This window comes from Crocodylus siamensis, chromosome 6 (assembly GCF_052110815.1).
Source record: "Crocodylus siamensis isolate JL-2025a chromosome 6, ASM5211081v1, whole genome shotgun sequence".
NCBI classification, from domain to species: Eukaryota; Metazoa; Chordata; order Crocodylia; family Crocodylidae; genus Crocodylus; species Crocodylus siamensis.
Genome location: NC_143400.1, coordinates 62,558,503 through 62,580,757, shown reverse-complemented (window position 1 = coordinate 62,580,757; position 22,255 = coordinate 62,558,503). Strand labels below are relative to the sequence as shown.

The window sequence follows — 22,255 nt, the reverse complement described above, 5'->3', positions numbered from 1 at the left end:
ACTCACAATAGTCCTTTCAGAGTCAACTTCATGTTAAGTGGATCAAATCCTTTTTTCTGTCATCAGTGAAGACTGAAAGTAACCATAAAGCACTGGAATACAGTCTAGAATCAGCTATAGAAGCTATTACGAAGTAGAATTAAAGTACACTTGTAATGTGAAAAGTTTTGTCAGTGACAAAGAAAACAAAATGAAAAACAGCGTGAAGAACTGCAAGAACCAAGAAGCAGCAGAAGACCATAACTATTTTATAAGCTGTAGTTGTTCCTCTCATTTCATGAACCTTCTGGTAAATGACATAACGAACTCTGTGAATCATATTCTAATTCAAGTAACAGGGCTTCAGAAACGCTGCTAAAACCACCACATTGAAAAGGTCACCTTAACAACAATAAGGGATCTGTTATGCCCCAACTGCCTAGAACAGCGAACTGGCATGCAAGAAATCTTTTCTGAAAATGAGAGTTTTACATGAAAATTGTAGAGGGGCACAAGAATGACATTTAAGAAAATGTAATCAAAATAATCATCAAGTTTTACAAAAAGGCAAAGCATCTCCATCAGCAACCAGTACCAATAACAGAGTGAACATGCCACAATAGAATATGTAATATGAGTGCCTACTTAAAATGCCTCACAAAGTTCTGAAACCATATGAAAACCTGATCAAGTCTAGATTTAATGAACTGCAGCTCACTTGCTAGACTATGTAGCTCGTTCACAATACCTGGGGGTGAGTTTAAGAGTATGGTACTAATGCGTAGTTACTAAATCTATGTGTATTAGCTGAAATATATACCATTCATTAAACACAAGACAAATATATTTTAAAAAAAATCATGCCTGATATCCATTGAAAATTTACATCTCCATTGACAATTATTTTTGAAAATTCCCTATATAAACCTGATACATATTTCAAAATATCATTTATACTGCCTTAATAAGTAATGATACACAGACCTCCTCAAAATGTACAGGTAAAGGCGCAATTTAATCTAATGCATTATAGGCACAATTGCACCTCCTGCCATGCCACATATGCATGGCAGGAGATGCAACTGTGGGATTGCACATTAGATCCAAACCTGCCTTATTGCCTGTGTAGGGGGAACCCAATCCTGGGCTCCCTCTGTACTGGCAAGAAGCAGGCTCCCTCAACTGGGAGCCCCCTTTGCTGAGGGTCCTCCCAGCATGGGGCCCACGAGCAGCTGGGAAGATCCCAGCAACTGATGGAGCTCTTGGTTCCCACTGCAGCTTCCCAAGACTTGGGGATCAGGCAGCAACAATCCCCAGGGCGTGGTTTTCACTCTGGGCCTGGTGTACCTCTGTGGCTGGGAGACCCTGCTAGAGGTGCAAATTAAAGCTCAACAGCAACCTGCTATAAAGTTCGTACACATTTTCAAGATCTAAATTTATAGCTGATTGGAACTTTCTATTGTGTGATAGCTACTTTTCATGTATAGCTGGTCTTAAGGTAATTGTACAATTAACCAGTTAATTGTGTGATACCTGTACTGTATAGGTGGACCGCATATTCCTAAGTAGGCCAACCTTTGACAAAACGTTCTCTGAAAAAGCCAGAAAGCCAGCAGTCAAAACTCAATAAAAGCCAGGATAGTTTATATCAGTTAAAGCCACAGTGGTAGAAACTGGCAAGCCCTGTTCCAAGTAAGATCTAAAGTGTCCTGTGTCTTCCTGATTTGACTTAATTCTAAAATCACATGAGCTAATCCCATATTTGTCTAGGATCCATGAAATTACAAGTTAATGAAGAAGAATTCTCGGTGTGCATATTGACATCCCCCAAACAATACATTTTTATGAACTGATGGCCAGGTTCAAAAGAGGCTGATTTAGATTGCTTCTTGCGACTCTTAACAAATGCAGCACTCCTGTAGACTATAAGAATTCCCAGATGTAGCTAATCCCCAGGGAATACAATCCAATAGGTGCTTACAAATGATCTCATCCATGGCATGGGAAACCTACCGTATAAACATAAGTCAGATGTAAAAAAGCATTGCCATAGAGACACCTGGTGATTTAAGTGATCTCTACCAAATCTTTTTTCTCCTAGAATCTCATGAGTTCAGAGTCTGTTGACCTATATAAAAGGCCTTTCTATTACTCTATTTTCAATCTGATTTTGCATTTTTCCAAATTACATTTCACTTATTATCGCACATGCCAGTTTTATCAAGGTGTTTACAACTTTCTGGATTCTCAATCCAAGGTTTTCTCCTGGTGAAGTCAAGGGGAGTTTTATCATTGTCTCAATTGAGACTGCTGTTGTAGAATGCCTAACCCCAGGGTTAGGGACAGACATTACACATAAACCAGTTTAAGTGATCAGAAACTGGTTTAAACTTGTAACAGAACATAAGTTCAGTGCACATAAACCAGTTTCAAAATGGCTGAAACTGGTTTAAGATAAACCTGGTTGAATGTAGTATCAGACTTAACTGATTTGGGTCAAACCAGTTTATGCAACATCTTTCCCAGACCCCTTCCTGGTTTAACTTAAATCATAGTCCCCCAGCATCCCAGATGCTTTACAGCCCTGGATGGGGCACTGCTCTCTGCTCCAGAGAGCAGGACTGGCCCCTCCCCTCTGGTCTCTAGCCGGAGCAGGGGCGGGGCATGGCCAGACACTGGCCTGCCATGGTCCCTGGGGCAAAGGGGCGGGGAGGGGGAATTAATCCCTCCCTCTATCCCTTCTCCTCCAACTGGCAACCCCCAAGGACCAGCTGGGGCTTGCCAGTCCCAGCTGCACCTCCACAGCTTGCATGCAACCAGGCAGGGAGTAGGTTAATTCCTCCCCCTGTCCCCTCTCTCCCCTGGAATCCCCAGGGGTTTGGCTGCAGTCTCTGTGGCAGTCAGAATCAACATGGCAGGAGCTGCTCTGCTACCCCTCCAAGACAGTGATAAGGTACGAGATTACAAACCATTTCCTCCAGGCAATCCCGGCAAACCAGGTGTTCCTCTTATGCCTTTGGGACCTATAATTCCTGGTGGTCCATATCCTGGATATCCATGAAGACCTATATCTCCAGAAGGACCTGGACTACCGGATGGTCCTGGTGGCCCTCTGTCACCTTTTGAACCACGCTGTGCCTATTAATAATCAGACAGAAGTTATGGAAGATTAGATCTAATTATGATCTCACATCATTTTAACAACAGAGTGACTTCACCCACCTATGTCAAGTTACTTAAGATGTGCACAGTTTTAAGTGAGAACAGAATCAGGCCAATGGCCTTTAATTTTATTAATTAAACAACAATAATGATCATCCTCATCATAGACTATTTTCACCCATTCTTTCAATCAAAAGTAAAAGAGTGCATTTATTGCACAACAACAGCAGCAACAGTGATGGAGTTACAATAACGTAAAGCTACAGGGCTTGGTTTTGATCTTGCATATACTAGAGGAAATATAGTAATCCCTCTGATGTCAGTTGTGCATTGTTGTAGTGAAAATTCATCTGTAGGTTATAGGTATTAGGCTGTGCTTTAATTTGTGCAACATATCCTTATGTACTCAGCTTTCCATAAATTATATAGTTATTGAATATAATAAATAAATACCTCTTCGCCTTTAGAACCTTTTGTGCCTTTTCTACCAGGTCTGCCATGAAATCCATCTGCACCTTTCTTCCCTGGATATCCTCTCATTCCAGGATTACCTTGATTGCCTTGCTGCCCTTCTGGATGAATGTGTCCTGGTTCACCTTTTGACCCTTTAGTCCCTTGATCTCCTGGAAGACCTGGATACCCCTGTACAAAGCAGTTAAGGGTTTCTGTGTTAGATTCATGCCCAGTTGGCTTTTAAATTTCTTCACTAAAAAGCTAACCATTAATTATTTCTGTTTTCTTTTAAAATAACTCTTCAGGGGTTCATATTATTGAATTTATTATTAAATGATAAATTATTTTCTTAGTGATTACACTAATCAGTAAACAACCAGCTTTTTCCTTACTTCGTCCTATTGTGATACAGATTCTCATCTCACTCATGCTATATCCTCATGAATAAACTAAATGAAGATAAAGATCCAGATTCTTGTCCCTGCTTCATCCTTTGCAATGCTTTGATGGCATGAAGAGGGTAACAGGACAGACAGCTGGCAGGAATTTCCTCTTCCATGTGGGAATCCCTGCAAGGCTAACACTGATACCAGTGGCTCTATGCCATTCACTACTGGTCCTTACTGCAGGAGATGTTCTGGAGTCGAAGCACAGTGATCCTGGTGAACTGATTCTTGTGTGGTTCAGGAATTGCCCAGTATGCTCTGAATATTGTCACTACTATGCTGCTAATATCATCACTGTACAACATAATAACAGCAGGGAGCTACTAACTGCACACATGAGCTAAACCAACTGTGAGGCAAATCCCTCAAAAGATCTCCCTCCCAGGCAAGGGAGCCATTCCACTATGAAAGGGAATCCTTTAAAGGGATAGGACAAAGCTGAGCTCCCTGCACTCTATCTGAGATTTGGTGATATGCCATGGCACCTTGAGGGCATAGCCTAGAGTGGTCCAGAGAACTGATTAATATTACAGAGAAAATCAGTGGCAGAAGCAAGGTTAGAACACACAACATTCTTGTTCTTAGGTACATATGTACTGCAGCCACTGCTGTGTAGTTTGAAACCTTTAGCTTTAAATTATTTAGGGAGGTTACTGGTCATGGCATAGCTGGGGCAGAACAGGGTTCAGTGCTGGCTGACCACCAGATTATTTAAATAGCTTATTGGGTATGTATAAGCTTTGTGCTCCTGAATTCTTATCTTACTAAAATTCAATAAAACACCTGGAGGAGACATTTAATCTGAACCTTACTTGAAGACCTGGAGGCCCCTGTGTCCCTGGAGAACCTTGAGAACCTTTGGGGCCTGGCACTCCTTCTCCACCTGTGATAGGAACATCATAATTTGTTAAAAATTGAAGTAAGAAAGTCAGATTTGACAACCTCTAGCCACAGCATACAACACAGAATTACCACCTAAAATATACATTTGTGAACTGCCTTAGAAAATAACCGGTAAAAGGCTCACTGACGGGTGCATAAAGACATATCTCCTTTATTTTTCATTTTAACATTTCTTCTTCCACATTATTAAATTCCTAGACAAATTATAGTACATTCTTTCTAGTAAAAACTTTTTAGGAAAACATTATTCCTCCTAAAGAAGCAGTAGATCTACTGAAAACGTTATTTACTTTCATATGCCCTCGTGCTCTATTAATCTTCATGTATTTCCAAAAGTCCTTCAAGATAGCAGCAATCTCTTCAAAGTTTGGTTTCTTCTTAATGGTCCACTGGAGACGGTGCAAGGAAGGGCAAGTTCACCTCACCCCTTGTGAAATGAAGGCAGCTGAGGTTTCCCTCTTGACTCAGCAAGTTTTTCTAAGATTGAAGACTCCACATTCCACCATTAAATCTGACAGATGTACAAACCTGGCCCCAAACACAACCTCCCAGTTTACACCATGTGAAATGTTGATTTTAAATATGTAAAGTACCCCTTTATAATCAATTAATTGTTATCAGATATTGCTTTAGACAGTCCATAAACACTGGCTTTTTCCAATGACACTGTAGCACCAATATATTTTACCTCTAGTTCCTGGTGCACCATCTGGTCCTGGGGCACCAGAAGGTCCTGAAAGTCCAGGAATATAGGTGCAGTCAGTACATGCACATATATCTTCACCTAAAATGAAGTTATATCTCTATTAGTTGGTACACAAGTAAATTACCTTCTGATAGTACTTGGCATCAGTCCTGCTCAATGCTTACTAAAGGAAGGATGGCTAAACAAAACAGCCTAACATATCTGCTAGCAAAGCAGGTATAAAAAAGCTGGGAATTGACTCTTCTTTTTTACTCTGTGTAGGAAACCTACCACAAAGCATGATTTCAGATCTTTTTAGATAAACTTGGTTTTACCTTTTGGCAGGTAAAGGAGTCAGAGCTCACAGCACATCATTTAAAAGACAGGGCCACCAAGTTTAAACTTTGAATTTTCTTGCATATCCCATACCTGCAAATAAGACACATGCCTTGTTTTTCAGAAGGCAGAGTAAAAATTTTTCTAGAGTTATGGATGCATTGAGCAGGGTCAATTTAGCTCAATCACCCTCCTTTTTCTGTTCAGCCAAAAATGAAACTGTAGCCACTGGTCTTCATAGGCAGAATTACAATTTTGAAAGTAGTATAAACTGTCTGCAGGACTATGAAACAGGAGAAAAGAGACCAGGAGTAGTTAGCAGACAGCAGAATTGCAGGAAGAAAGGTTAGCTTGATTAGTGGAGTATGAAGACCATTATAAAGGAAGAGATTGTTGTTAATGCTTGTGGAATGAAAAACAATGAGCCACTAAGTCAACTGACTCTCTCAGCTGCCTGTGTAGAAATGCCACTGCTGCTACTGGGCAGTTGGTTTTAAACTCTGGGTGGAGCAGGAATCAAAGTGGGGTGCTTCTATTCTGGGCAAAAAAAAAAATCAGATGCACCATGTTAGACAAGCACCATCATTTTGGTGAGATAATTTTTAGGAAAAGGGTTCGTATGGTATGCAAGTAGATACAGTAATTTAGATCTCTTCACTGTTTTATTAAGAAACATACACTTAATCTATCTATAGGCCAAATCTTGCAAAGCAGAAGGGACACAAAGGCCTTTACCTCCTAGCCATAATTGTTCTTCAGCAGCCCACATAACCAGAGAGAATGTCAAGAGCAGTTTGTTAAGTGTGCAGGACTCCAGCAGCCCACTGTGGTGTGATCAGGAGGGATATGTAGAGGGTCTTGGAATGTGGTATTCATTTCTAGTCCTGTCCACCAAATAGCTGCTATGAATGGGGAAGGAGTAAAATCTGTGAGTCTATGACTCTCTTTTCTCTGATTTAATTTAGATGGAATAGTCTCTAATCCCAGCAGAGTTGTAATCTGTCTCAAATATCTTGAAGGTGGGGGACCACTTGGTACTTTCACTGATACCTAGCTGTCACACATTAGTGAAATCATAGAAAAGTAGGGCTGGAAGGCACCTCCAGAGGTCTTCTAGTCCAACCCCCTGCCTGAGGCAGGATCATACCTATCCAAACCACCCAAAAAAATCCATAATTTAAACTCTACATAAGACTACCCTCAATCTTGACACAACTCAAGACATAACACCCTAACTTGCCACAAATAAAGCAGAAGAATCATGGCAGCCAATGTCCTGCTTCTATAAAAATGTGTTAATATAAACTCAAGAGATCCAGGTTAGAGGGCCCCACCTTCCACTATAGAGAAAGATAAAAACCCCCACAGTCCATACCAATCTGGCCATGGGATAAAATTCCTTCCTGACCCCAAGTATGGAGATCAGTCTGACTCTGATTGAAGGGGCAAGATCCTTTAGCTAGGAACCTCTGATTTTGGTCCTAGCAGAGGCATTGGCACACCCCAGTCAAAATCCCCAGCCTTGGCTGCAGCCAACACCTAATGCCTTATAGGGAGATTTAAAAACACCCTCACATGTATCAGAAAAGAGGTTGGGGGCAACCAGCAAAACCCCAAAGCATGGGAATATCCATAGTAGAACAGTGAGAAAAGGGAAACCAATGGAGAAGTTCCACTAACTCAAATTAAACTTGTTACCCCATCAAGTTGATGCACGAGAGGTTCATGAAGCTCCAATCATCATGAGATTCAGTTAACCCTGCCTAATTCCTTTTAATTTAACCCCATCATCTATTTCTGATTAGCAGGAGTCCTGGTTTTCTACTATTTAAAAAAATCCCTAATTTTCAGATTTAAAAAAGTAAACCCAAATCCACATTTTTCTGTAATTAAAATGAAACACTGCTCTCTCTCTCTCTATATATATATATAGTGGCATTTGACTTCAAGCATGGAAAAATATGGATTTGGGGTTACTTTTTTAAATCTGAAAATTGGGGATTTTTTTAAATCATCGAAAATAAAGATCTCTGGTGATTAGTAGCTTTGAGGGTATAACTAGAAACAGCAAATTTTTTCACTCAGCTGAAATGAACAGTGTCTGCAATAACAACACAGCTTCAGCTATATGAAAACAGAGCATGATAGAGCAGAATCAGGCCCAAGCAATTTATATGACAAATAGCAGAATGACCATGCCCAGGTCTGAATTCAGTACAAACTAACTCAAGTTGTTCAGCTCCATCTGTGTTTTCCATGACTTATACCAACACTCCTGAATATGGAGCAACTTGTTATTTGTGTCATGAACCCCACCAAATTTTGGTGTGTTCATGGGTTGTTATGCAGGTTTTCTTATGTTTTACTAATATGGCATGTGTGGTCTTATTGAAAAGCCAATGTTATGCTGTGTGTGTTTATGCTGCTTTTATCTCTGTATGGATTATGTTATGGACTCTGTGGGTGCATTTACACGTGCCATTAATGCTCAGCAATAAACTCCAGAGCTTATTGCTTCAGAGTTTATTGCTCCCAGGAAGCTCTTAGGCACACCATTTACATGTGTGCCTAGACTGCAGCACATTGAGCCGGGTCCGAGCAGCCCTGGCGTGCAGGGGGCTCAGGGTTCAGCCTGCCAGCTGAGGACTGCTCTGACCAGGTTCAATGCATTGTGAAGGAGCTGGCTGGGGCATGAGGGTGCCTCAGTGCAGTAGGTAGCCTCAGCACTGAAGCACCCTCATGCTCCAGCCAGCTGGGTCAGCATCTAACATGTATGCTACTGTGCACAAAAAAGCTCCATAGCAGGACAGTACTCGACTCTGCTGCAGAATTTATAAATTTCCTGTGCCCTAAAAGGGGCACACGTTTAGGTGCCGAGATATTTACTGTGGAGCTAATTAGTCAGCTCCACAGTAAAAGTCACATGTTGATGCACCCTGTATATAGCTGTATGATTTTAAACATGGTCTAATCCAGGGTTAGGCAACCCCTAGCAAAAACATGACACATGAAGGCATTGTGCTTGGCATGTCTGCATCAAGGAAGGGACTGGGGCTGTACTGCCACAACAAGGATTCGGCCACTTGGCTAGGGACAGACATTACACATAAACCAGTTTAAGTGATCAGAAACTGATTTAAACCTGTAACAGAACAGACATTCAGTGCACATCAACCAAAACTGGTGAGATAAACCTGGTTGAATGTAGTATCAGACTTAAGTGATTTGGCTCAACTGGTTTATGCAATGGCTGTCCCAGAACCCTTGCTGGTTTAAGATAAACCAGACTCCCACAGCATCTCAGCATGCTCTGTGGGCTGGGCAGGGGTCTCTGCTCCAGCCACAGGGATGACCTCACCCTTCTGCCCCCTAGATGAAGCAGGGACCAGCCCTACCTGAGACACCAGCTGGCATGGCCCTGTTAAGAAAAAGTGGGCAGGAAGAGAGTTAATTCTTCCCTCCTTCCCATCTTTCCCCACCACAGCCAGGGTCCGCCTGTCTGTGGGCAGCAGAGGGGAGGGGGTTGCACCAGTGGCCCCTGGAGCTGGCAAACACCCAGCTACAGGGAAGGGACAGGGGGAGGAATTAACTCTTCTCCCTGCCCCCTTCACCTTAACAGTGACATGCTGGGTTGATGGTCCCACAGGGTGGGAAGGGGGATTCTGTGAGGCACTGGATGGGGACTTTTCCTCCTCCTCCCCTTCCCTCCCACTGCTGCAGAGCTGTCGGGGGGCTCAATGCGATGCTGCCTGGCTCCAGAGTGGGAGTGGGTAGGCAGGGGGAGGCACTGTTCCATGCTGGGGTAGGCAGGGGGAGGCTCTGTTCCATGCTGGGGGTAACTCTTCCACTTCCTCTCCCCCCACAGAGGGGCAATGGGAATGAAGAGCTCAGCTGGGCAGAGTGTGGGTGAATGTAGTGAAAGGGAGGGTGGCGGGTGTAGGGACCATGACACACTCTCCCCATGGCATGTAGCTCCCCTGCTTGGCAGCAGGCAGGGGGCTCAGGGGGCTTGAGCCGAGCACAGGTGCGGCTCCGGCCAGTGCTGCACAGGGGGGAGGGAGCTGAGTCCACCTTATCCCTGCACTCTGCTCCCTGAGCCTGAGCCTGCAGCTCCAGCCCTTGCAGCAGGGAAGCCCCACACTGGAGGGAGGAGGGAGAAGAGTTCCTCCAGCATGGAACAGAGCCTCCCCCTGCCCTGGAAAGGGAGGAGTTGGGCAGCATCCCATAGAGCCCCCACTCCCCGCTCCACAGTGATGGGGGAGAAGCAGGGGGAAGAGTCCCCCTCTGGGGCCAGGCAGCTTCACTGCATGGGGGGAGGAGAAGTGAGAAGAGCCCCCCAGCACTGAACAGGGCCCCCCTCCCAACCCTGCAGCAGTGGGGGAGAGGAAGGAGGGGGAAGAGTTCCCCTCTGGGGCTGGGCAGCCCTGTGTTCTGGGAATCCTGGCTGTTAGGTAGCTGCTGGGGCAGGGTTGCAGGGGCCTGGCCATGCCCCCCCTCCTTAGCTCAGCTTCCCTGTGGAAGGGAGGGCTGCTCTAGCACCCCCAGGCTTCTGGCATGAGCCACTGTAGGCAGGTGCTGAACATCTATCCACTTGCAAACCAGCTCACTCTGCAGGTTAGATTAACCTGCACAGACTGAATCAATTCAGGATCAGGATTTTTGAATGTCTGTCCCTTGCCCTTGTGGCCACCCTTGCTGTCTGTACCTGGCATGCCAACATCTTACACTCTGCCCAAAAACATTGCTGACCCTTGGTCTAGTCAAAGGAATACTTTGGGGTGTATACTTAAAGGAAAGGGAGTAGGTGAAACTGCTAAATACCTCTTGCTATTGCTTTATTAGGGCAAAAACAATTGTCTCTCCCAAACACAGGCTGAAGGGGATAGGCACCCAATGTTTTGTCTGCCTTGAATGGGAGATTCAACCCTTCAATAGTGAAGGCATCTCAGAGTAATGGGCTACTACCTAGCAAAATTCTAGTTGCCTGTGGCAGGAAAGAAATTTCTAGGGAATTCTGAGACCGATGAACAATCAGGACAATGCTGATGTTGGGGGCTGGGGACAGGGACTGGCTTGGAGGTATTTAGGGGTTATCTGGTAGACAGTCATGGTCTTTGGATTATCATAGGCTTGGGGAGAGTCCAAGTCTCCAGTAGGAAGGTCTGACAGGATCAGCAGGAAGGCTGATTGCTGCAAATACTGGCAGGACTCTCACAGGTTAGGTGGTAGCCAGATGAAAAAGTAAGAAATTTGCCTGCTTGTTTTGTCTTCAAACTTATGGTCAGTTTTGCTTGAATAATTCTTTTCTCCTGTATAATAAATCCTTTTGTTATTTTCTCTTCTTACCGATTGCCTGTGGTAAGCGTGAGTGATATTCCAGACTAGACTATTCTCTACAGAAAGGGGGACCTAAAATTCTTTCACAACCCAAGGGGAACTACCTGGAGCTGACAGAGATTCCCCTACTGCAGCTCTGAGGTCTATTATAAAGGCAGCGGAGCTGAGGCTTATGGGGGACAAAGACAAAGGGCAAACTGTGGTCTGTTCCTTGGGTCAAGCAGCAGGACAGCAGAGCGAAACTCGGAGCTCCATGGGTGCCAAGCAGATGGGTTTGTGACAGTTTGACGGAAGTTTTTAGTACAGTGTTTTTCATCTTGTTGCTCCCAATTGAATCAACCAAATTTTAATCTTAGGAACATTATATTGTACAAACAAACTGCACAGGATATTGTACAGGATAACTGACCTTTCATCCCACGAGGTCCTGGAAGTCCTGGTGGTCCCATATAGCCTGGGCTTCCAGGGATTCCGGGTGGGCCTCTTTCAAACATTACTTCACCTATTGATGAAATGAGCACAGCACCCTTACCTCAGTAGCCAGTTCAAGCAATTGCTCTTTGGAAATCTCATTCAACAAGATCTTCTAAAGACACTCCAGAAGATGTGTGTTTAAGTCAGGTTGCAATCTCAGCTATACCAGCTAACTCCAGAGATACTGACTTTTCTCTGGATTTTTACCAGTGTAACTAAGATCAGGAATATGCCCTACTGTATAAAAAAAGAATATCACAGTTTTTAGATTGTACCTGGTTGTCCTGGAGGACCTGGCGGTCCTGCAGAGCCAGGTGTTCCTGGTAACCCAGGAAGTCCTGGAGGTCCTACAACATTGATGCCTGGTTGTCCTTGCTCTCCCTTCATTCCTTTAGGCCCTGGAAATCCATAAGGACCCCTTGGGCCAGGACTTGATATACCTAACAAAAGAAAATGTTTTTAAAAATGCTGAGGGTCCCAAATGACTATAATAGAACAAATAAAAATAAATAAATAAAAATATGTTCTTTAACCACCAAAGATGTAACACATTAGAACTTCTGCTTCTATCTTTTAAATGCACATAATTTTTTTTGTCCTTGAGACACATTATTTTCACTCATCAAAAATGTTTACTGAAGTTTTTACCACACTTAATTTCACAAAAGGAAAATAAGCCAGATGAATATATTAGGATGTTATTATGCAATACATACCTGGTCTGCCTGTCCCACCTGGGTGACCTCTTGGCCCTACAAAAGCAATATGTCCAAAGTCTGAATGAAGTATTTCACACTTTCACTGTGCAAGTACCCATGGGAGTGTTTTGAACTACATAGCTGACTGTTTAATGTAGGTGAACAGCAATTTTGATGTAATGTCAAGTACTACATATGGCTTGGGCCTCTGTATGGTAAGCTTATTTTGCCTAAATAAGGAAGATTGCCATTTGCCCAATCCTGCTACTATTGCATACTGCTTCCATTGAAATCCAATGACATCAGTATATGCACCACAGTTACAGGATCGGACCCTTACACTTGGCCAAGGAATGAACACTCCTGAAAGATACTAAATGCCCTCAATTACCACTGAATTTGGTGGGCAAGCTCATAGGATCAAACTTTTAGTTCCCAACCCCGAATAACACCAAATATGAACATTAGGGATTTTCTACAGACAGATAACCACTTCTGAATTCAACAGCACCCATCATATACATAAATGTTTGCATGTTTGTGCATTAGAGAGTAAAGTTAAGGGCTGATGAGCATAAATACAAGACAACCTGCAATATATTGCAGAAGATCCATCATTATGTTCATGAACATAAATCTTTCATTACATTGTGATACATCCTGAATATCAAGCCTAGCACATCTTTTGGCATTTTCCTTTTTAGCAGTGTGTTTTCCTTTTATAGCATTACTAATTAAAATTTACTCTAGGAGACAGGCTGATGTTTTTTGTCATGTTTGAAAGACAGGCAATAACATGGGATGAGGAAAGAGAAAAATAAAACAAAATTTAGTATAAAATAATTGCCCTCTCAGTGGACTAGTTATAGTTTTGATCTTGTTATTGCTTGCATTGGATACTGAAATCCAAGGTGTGTGAAGGGTATCAAACTGAGGTTAGGCCACTAGTTTTCAACATGTGGTCCACAGACCCCTGGGGGGGCCACAGAGTATGCCTAAGTGGTCCGCAAAAGAGGATTATGAGCAATCAAAAGTATGTGAATACCCACATTTACAATTTAAAGGGGTCCACACCTCCATTTGAAATTTTTTAGGGGCCCACAAATAAAAAAGGTAGAAAACCATTGGGGTAGGCACTAGGCTCAGTGTTATTGAAATACTCATCATGGAAGAGAGGCAACTGGTATATTCTCTCCTCTCTCACATATCTTAGTGTTTGTTGGCAATAATTTGGTGGCAATGCAGCTGCATTCCCACCAAGGCAGGCTCAGGTTTTCATACACACACAGCAGATCCTCCCTGTGTTGTGCAGAATCAAGCCTTTTGCACAGATTACTCATGATGAAGGGATTCTGTTTTCAGAGTGTCCTCACCTGGTGCACCAGGTTGACCTTTAGATCCTGGGAGACCAGGGGGTCCTTCATCTCCTTTTTCACCAGGCTGTAGATCATAATACTCTGTCTTAAAACAGAGATGGCAAGAGAAAGAGAGAAAATTAACAGTGAAAGAACAGCACAGCCTTCATAGCAAGCACCTGACACAAGTCATCTGCCTTCATAGCTACCTGGTATCTTCTGTTAGTTGTCAAGTCTCCAGTAACACAGAGAGAGTAAGGTTGCTACAGTTGTCAGGATATTTCAGCTCACTTATAAAAGATAGGGACTGGAGATCCTGACTGATGCTACATAAATTTCAGCCTTCATAGGCAAGACTGAGACTGTCTGTCGCTTAGGGAATCTATTGGGACTAGGACATTTCTTTTGTGATCTGGGCATTATGAGATCTTGTGTTTGTTCATTATCAATTTCAGACCAATAACTTCATCTCCAGCTGTTCATGAACAACAATCTGTATGTGTAATGGGCAGTGGCCACATGAAAATAGATAGTTCTGTGAATTTCCGCATTACTTGCATTAATATGGTACTATACTTGTGAACAGGAGACATGACCATGAAAATTAAGCAAGTATATTACCATAAGCATGGAGGTTCCCACAAATATTAATACTACAATGCTAACAAATGTCTTTAAAACACAGCAGAATGTAACTTCTTTTGTAGATTATTTTCCAGGTGAATAAATCAGGTTGAATAGCAGCCACCTTAAACCATTTGGTTGTATTTATTTGCATTTATCAGCTGGACATATACAAGTTCATGATGCTGGATGGGATGCACCCAGGGGTGCTGAGAGAGTTGGCTGATGCAACTGGAGAGTGGCTGGCCATCATCTTTGAAAACTCATGGTGATTGGGAAATGTTCTAATTGGAAAAGGGCAAATATAGTGTCCATGTTTAAGAAAGGGAAAAAGGAGAATCCAGAGAACTACAGACCAGTCAGCCTCACCTCAGTCCCTCAAAAAGCATGGAGAAGATCCTCAAGGAATCCATTTCTAAGCACTTGGAGGGGAAGAAGGTGATTAGGAACAGTCATCATGGATCTACCAGGGGCAAATCATGCCCTGACCAACTTCATTGCCTTCTATGGTGAGATGACTGGCTCTGTGGATGTGGGGAAACTGCTGGATATGGTGTACCATGATTTTAGCAAGGCTTTTGACAACATTCTCCCAGGCAAGCTAAGGAAGTATGGGCTGGATGAATGCACTGGAAGGTGAATAGAAAACTGGCTAGAGCATCAGGCTCAGAGGATAGTAATCAATGGCTCCATGTCTAGTTGGCAGCTGGTATCAAGTGGAGCACCCCAGGGGTCAGTCCTGGGGCCTTTTTTGTTCAATATCTTCATCAACAACCTGGAAGATGGCATTGAGAGCACACTCAGCAAGTCTGCCTATGACACCAAGCTGTGGGGAGTAGTAGATATGCTGGAGGGTAGGGCTAGGATTCAGAGAGGCCTGGAGGCCTAGACAAATTGGAAGACTGGACCAAAAGTAATCTTATGAGGTTCAACAAGGACAAGTGCGAAGTCCTGCACTTAGGATGGAACAATCCCATGTACTGGTACAGGCTGGGGGCTGACTGGCTGGGCAGCAGCTCTGCAGAAAAGGACCTGGGGTTACAGTGGAGAATAAGCTGAATATGAACCAACAGTGTGCTCGTTGCCAAGAAGGCTAACAGCTGCATTGGTAAGTGTGTTGCTAGCAGATCAAAGGAAGTGATTATTCTCCTCTATTCAGCACTGGTGAGGCTACATCTGGAGTACTGTGTCCAGTTTTGCCCTCCTCCCACCCTGCCACAGAAAGGATGTGGACAAATTGGAGAGAATCCAGTGGAAGGCAACGAAAATGGTGAGGGAGCTGGGGCACATGACTTTTGAGGAGAGGCTGAGGGAACTGGGCTTATTTAGTCCAGAGAAGAGAAGACTGAGAGGGGATTTAATAGTAGCCATCAACTACCTGAAGAGGAGTTCGAAACAGCTACACCATTCTCACTGGTGGCATATGACAGAAAAAGGAGCAATGGTCTCAAGTTGCAGTAAGGGAAGTTTAGGTTAGATATTAGGAAGAACTTTCTCACTAGGAGGGTAGTAAAACACTGGAACAGGTTACCCAGAATGGTCGTGAACTCTCCATGGTTGGAGGTTTTTAAGACCCAGCTAGACAAAGCTTTGGCTGGGATGATCTAGTTGAGGGTGGTCCTGCTTTGAGCAGGGGGCTGGACTAGATGACCTCCTGAGGTCTATGATTCTATGATTCCTTTTATGTGCAGAGGCCAGGTGCTAGCAGTCATCCCCACTGCTCTACAAGTCATATTTATAATGGGTCACAAACAAAGGGAGACCTGACAAAGAATGTCTAGCATTCAAAAGTAATTGTGTACATAGTGTAAATTTATCCCAACTACATAGTTCGTCCAATAAAAGATATCACCCCACATGATAGAAGTTGGAATTAAAAAAAACTTTAAATTTCTATTGGCCCTTTTAATGGTAGTTATCCTATTCAGTTTAACAGAAGCATGTTTTTGTTCCAAGTCCTAAATGAAAAAATCATTCAATGTTTTAAAAGGTTACTTGTTGTAACTTCCTTCTGAGACTGCCCTGGGACTATTGCATAGGACCTCTACAAAAATCAGTAAAAAGCACATGTGTAAATGGGCAGAAGTTTGTTTCCATCCAGAATCTTATGGCAAGGTTTTACTAATAAATGAAGTATTATTTTGAATATTAGCCTATGACAATTTATTTTAACTCAGTGCACCCCGATGTCAAGCCCAGCACTTGCCCAGAAGAGGCGTCCTGTTAGTTGAACACGGCTTACCCAATATCTGTATAGAACAGGTATTTTAGTGGGGCCTTCTTGGCGATTTTATCTAATAGCTAATTGAAGCAGCTGGAGATAAAAGCACCACAAAGCCCCACTGAAGCACCCAATCTATACAGATGCTATGAAGCCAGGTTGAATGAAAATGCTGCTTCTTTCGGTAAAGCTCTTTTTTGTTGTTTTTTCCACATCTGTCAGCAGCCTCTGTATCTGCACAAGCCTGATGTTAATACTTTAACAAATCAACTCCTCAATTCTGGCACCAAGGGATATTCATTACAGTAACTTATATAGTTCGCTCACTCCTATATTCAATAGAAAATAATTACATGATGTTAATCTGAGAATTATTAACACTTACTGGACCACAAAGTCCTGGTGGGCCAATGTTTCCTTTCATCCCCTGCATTAGAGAAAAAACTTGGCTGTTAGTTAAATACATTACAAACAATATATTAAAAAATGTCCAAAGTGTGTTGAGGATTTTGCTATCACCAATTAGGAATAATGCAACAAACAAGCAATCCAAGACATTTTTTTTTCAAAAAACAAGGCTATTAGGCAATTACCTTAGGGCCTCTTCCCCCAGGAATTCCTAGTTCACCCTGTTCACCCTTCTCTCCCTGCAGGTGAGAGAAAAAAGCTATCATTAAGGCTAGTCTCTTAACAATTTCATTCATATCATCCAAATGCAAGTCTTGACCTTTCATGCTGATGAAAAAAAAATGAGCGGGAGAGGCTCAGAGAAGGAAATCCCTCTGAGAATTCCCTTAAAGAAATCTTCTGCTTTCATTCCTTTGAGGCAGCAGTTTTCAAAACTGCAGGACCTACTTTTAAACCTGATAGGTCACTGGGCATCTGCCTGCAGGAGGACAGGAACACCTATAAGGAAGATCCTTGCCTCCTCACTGGCCAAGGACGCAAGTAGTGCTCTAGTTTCTTGGCAGTGTTGCATATATGAAGTAGCTTCATGATGGGCATCTCTGAACATGGTTACCCTCAATTATTCAGATAGATATTAAAGCATTTAAGACAGCACGGTATGTTTTCTTTTCAGACTGCTGGATAGGATGGGACATATTACTGGGTGGGACATAATGTGAAACTCTTCCATGTAGGGACTCCTCCCAACAGCTGCCTCAATTCCAGGCGCAATGGTGGTCTGTACAGAGTTGCATCACCAAAGCCTGTGTGGGACCATGCCGAAGCAGATGGGATCCTTACGTGCATGGAAGTAAGGCAACATGAATGGGGAGCATTCCCTATGTGAACAGGCCTCTTGAGGTGTGGTCTGTCCCAATATAAAAAAAAAACACAGCAAATTTCAAAGTATATTCACAAACAGATTCTCAATGCAACTTGAATACAGAAAACTCCTAGCACAAATATCCGATCTTGTCACATTTGCAGAATTAACATCAGTTAAGATTTCTTCAGTACCTGAAAGCCAGGAGGACCTGGGTGACCATCTTTTCCAGGTTTACCCTATAAAAAACATGCACCATTATAAAAAGGTAGTGAATTATACTATGTCAGGGGAAAACAATGACAAAATTCTGTATTTATGTCAGGACTTACATCTTAGTGGCTCCGTGACAGTGATTTATATCATTTTAAAATGAAACTTTATAATTAATCATTTACACAAATCTTATAATGCATACAGAGCTATAAAATGCAGTGTAAGACATTCCTGATTGAAGAATCAATTCTTACACTCCAGTCCTAAATAGGATTTAGAGACAGGTCAATTTCTAAAAAATGAACCACAGCAATCTCAAGTTGACTTAAAATAATTTGGAGGTGCAAAAGTTACAACAGATTCATTCAGTGTTGAATAATATTATTGATTTGATTTTAAAAAAAATACTTAATGTAAACAGTATAGCAAAAATAACAAATTTATTAAATATTTTGGCAACATGGATCTACATTTTTTTTGTAAAAAGAGTTTTGGCTAAAAATGTCTGACCATTCTAATAAAAAATTGTATTTACACTTTTTTTTTCTAAGAAACAATTTTGCAAATTTGTAGAGAGAAAATTAATTATGCTGTAATCTCTTTATTTTTTACGTGTGGTATTTTTAATGCTGGATTCAGGCATCTGCAAGAACTGTTACGGTAAGAACTGTACCTCAAAGTGGCACCTTACCTGATAGATCTGTGTGTATTCAGAATCAAATCTCTTCTCTTAATTGATAAAACTTTAAAAATCTAATCCAAACCCCTTGGGTATTTGCAGGATATGTCTAAAGCATCCCAAGCAAATGATCTGCTAAATGGTCCAGCCTCTTTTTAACTAACATGTGGGACTGTCAAAAGCCTTACTAATGTCCAGGTGTATCAATTTTCACCACATTCCCTTACTGACCAAAACAAGTTTTTTTGTCAAAAATAAACTTAAGTTGGCTTGGCTTAATATTGTTTCACTTGTGGCAAATTTCCTACTGAAGCTGCCTAAATGCAAAGCGGGACATCCAACAACAGCACATAAATACTTTCCAGAAAAGAATGGTAGTTTGAAAAGTTTAATTTTGCACATATACCTGTGGGCCAGGTTCTCCCAAATCACCTTGTTCACTCTGAGAATCTCCCAGCAAACCCTGTAATAAGACCCCCCAACACCCACAAAGATTTTAAAATTCATATTATTTATTACATTTTACAATGATCATGATGAAGCATAATGAGATCTGATGATAAATCCTGATTAATAGTTAGACTAAGTAGTGTAAATCTAGTATTCCGAAGTACTGTTTTTCCATATGATGCTTTATGGAAGTTTTGAATTCTGAGGCCTCTGATGAGGTTAATTTGAATGACACTGGAATCTGACCCAACAATCACACAATTTTTAGTCACTTACTGGTGACCCGACTTGTCCTGGTAGTCCCCTTGATCCTTTCTCTCCTTTTTCTCCTTTTAAGTCCTGTTACAACAAAATTAAATATTTATTTAGTATTCTAGATTTTTAAGTTCCTCCCAAAAAAAACTACAGGTATTTTATAGGTAAGAAACCCCAAAGTTACAAAAAAGACTGTATGACAAAAATTAAAAGCTTAATTTGGATAAGACAAAGGTACTGGTAGCAGCCAGGGCTAATGCATTTAAGAATTAGTACCTATGATCGAGAGAGTCAGTCTGCCATTTGTGAATTAGAGATAGACTCTACCCTTATTTCCAGAAATAGTGACTACTTGCAGTAGAATATGAAATACTCAGTATTTGTAGGTCTGGCCACCAAATATACACTGTAGGTATTGGTTAGAGCCAGAGATGCTTCTGGGGCTAGGGACAGACTTTCAAAAAGCCTGAATCTGAATTGATTTAACCTTTGCAGGTTAGTCTACCTTGGCTAGGCTGAATTAATTTGTAACTGCACAGACATCCCAGAAATGCAAGCACATGCCTGCAGTGGCTCAGGCTTGAAGCTGGGGAATGCTAGAACAGCCCTCCCTTCCCTTGTACAGTGCTAAGATGATGGGCAGGCATGGCCAGGCCCCAGCAGGACGTTCTGATTAGGGAGGTCTGTCTATATGGTCCCAGGCTTTTCCCTACTTGCTGCTCAAGCGGGGGGTGAAGGGGTGGGGGGGGAAATGTTGCCAATCCTCAGCCCCCTACTAGCACTCTGAAGCAAGAGGGAGGGCGTGTACAGTGCATGCATCTGTTGATGATATGGAGCTTTTCAATCTCCCTCCTGCTTCTTTATACTGTCTGCAGAAAACTGACAGGCAAGCAAGCCAGCAGGGGGCTGATAACCATGTTTATCATTCGATTAGCAAAAAAATAGGGCTGTGTGAAGCTTCAGTTGCTGATTTGATTTGAAGGAGATTCAGCCCAATTTGGCAGCTGAATTTCCAAATCCAAATTGAACCAGGAGACCCATTAATCTCTCATAATCAATTCAGAGAGATTCGATGATTCAACCATGGACACAATTTTGTATGTTTTGTTTGAGGTACCAGGCGTGGCTTGTGAACACTGAGATGGTGGGGTGGATGGAGCATCCCATGGGAGCATGGGAAGGTCCCCTGCATGCTCAGCAGCAGATCTGGAAATGGACCAGTACCTCCACTGCAGGGGGTGCAGGGGAACCCTCCCCACTCTCCAGCTTGACGACTGGTGCTTCCTGGGTCTGGGGGGCACCTGGGTTTCCCCCATGACTCATCTCTGAGCCGGGGGGCGTGCATGGGGGTCTGCCACTGAGTGCGCCCCCCCCCCACTCCCATGGGATACTCCATCTGCCCCACCATCTCAGCATTCATGAGCCATGCATGGTACCTTGAGGTATGTATAAAAAACATATAAAGCTGTGTCTATGTCCAAATCGCTGATTCTCCAAATTGGAATTGAATCTTCAGATTCAGATTTGGCCAAATTGACAGTGATCCAAAACAGCTAATCAAATCACTGTCCCCCTAATCGGGCTGAATCTGAATCGACGACTGGCTGCTTTGCACACCCCTACAAAACAAGCGCCTCTTTTCATTTCTTCAAACTCTTCTGAAACAGCTTACTAGCTGACCTGTTGATTAGCTCCAAATAGCCCTATGCAGTCACTGTTTTGTCTGCCTGCCCCAGTGAAATTGGAGGCATATACGTCTGGATTAGCTAGCATACCACATGCCTAAGGTCTGTGGGGTTGGGGTGCCTTCTGTGGGAGATGGGAGGGGTGGGGGATTTCCTGCTTGAACAGGGAGCAGAAAGGTTGGGGTAGGGCAGGGGAAAGCCAAGCAGACCCTGCTGTGCCTGCAAGTCTCTGCTGAGTTTCAGACAGGGAGAAGAGGGGAGGGGCCAGCCCTGCTGTGGAGCAGAGAGACCTGCCCAGCCCAGAGAGCATGCCAGGATGCTGGGGGTGTTTGGTTTATCTTAAACCAGCAAGGGGCTTGGGACAGATATTGCATAAACTGGTTTGCGCCAAATCAATTAAGTCTGATACTACATTCAACCAGGTTTACCTCAAACGGTTTCAGCCATTTTCAAACTGATTTATGTGCACTCAACATCTGTTCTTTTACAGGTTTAAATTAGTTTCTGATCACTTATAACCAGTTTATGTGTAATGTCTGTCCCTACCCCAGATATCCAAATAATTAACAAGAGCAATCCATGTCTCTGTCTATTTGAGATTAAACTGCTTCACCACATTCTGTAAGAGACCATTCTGTAAAATAAACCAGTCCAGAATCTGCTGCTTGCTTTTTGTACTCTGAGTTCTGCCAGAAAGTATCTGGATAAAATTCAGAATACTGGTTTTAACATATAAAGCTTTAAAGGGGCTATTTACTTGAGAAAACACCTCTCCTCCTCCAGCAACACTGACAAAAGAGGGTAGGAAGGTACTTCCCTCAGTTTAAATTAGCAGGGGCTGCTGGGAGGATATTGCATGTGAAGGTCCCTGAATTTAAATCTTGTACTGATCACATTAAAAATGCGGTATATAACCTCTGCTTTCAAAACAAGATTTTAATACACTTATTATTCCATGGGCATTATACACATTAACATTATTTTAGAGGCCCAAACTACCACACAGACATATGATAAGAAGCATTTA

General features: G+C 42.6%; 1 protein-coding gene across 5 annotated transcripts in view; it reads right to left on the bottom strand.

Annotated features, from left to right (window-relative positions):
• COL4A3 (collagen type IV alpha 3 chain) overlaps window positions 1-22,255 on the bottom strand; it is a 104,411-nt gene that overhangs the window by 46,738 nt on the left and 35,418 nt on the right. For all 5 annotated transcript variants that reach the window (XR_016443132.1, XR_016443133.1, XR_016443134.1 and 2 more), the window contains 13 exons: window positions 19,565-19,627; window positions 19,245-19,301; window positions 18,138-18,182; window positions 17,267-17,320; window positions 17,059-17,100; window positions 13,847-13,934; window positions 12,492-12,527; window positions 12,051-12,215; window positions 11,711-11,803; window positions 5,632-5,727; window positions 4,853-4,923; window positions 3,595-3,783; window positions 2,949-3,117 (listed from right to left, as the gene is read on the bottom strand). Coding sequence is in view for 2 of the 5 variants with exons in the window: in XM_090053377.1 (XP_089909503.1) it covers window positions 2,949-3,117; window positions 3,595-3,783; window positions 4,853-4,923; window positions 5,632-5,727; window positions 11,711-11,803; window positions 12,051-12,215; window positions 12,492-12,527; window positions 13,847-13,934; window positions 17,059-17,100; window positions 17,267-17,320; window positions 18,138-18,182; window positions 19,245-19,301; window positions 19,565-19,627 (1,168 nt within the window). In the remaining 3 variants the exon portion in view is untranslated. The remainder of the gene's footprint in view (window positions 1-2,948; window positions 3,118-3,594; window positions 3,784-4,852; window positions 4,924-5,631; window positions 5,728-11,710; window positions 11,804-12,050; window positions 12,216-12,491; window positions 12,528-13,846; window positions 13,935-17,058; window positions 17,101-17,266; window positions 17,321-18,137; window positions 18,183-19,244; window positions 19,302-19,564; window positions 19,628-22,255) is intronic.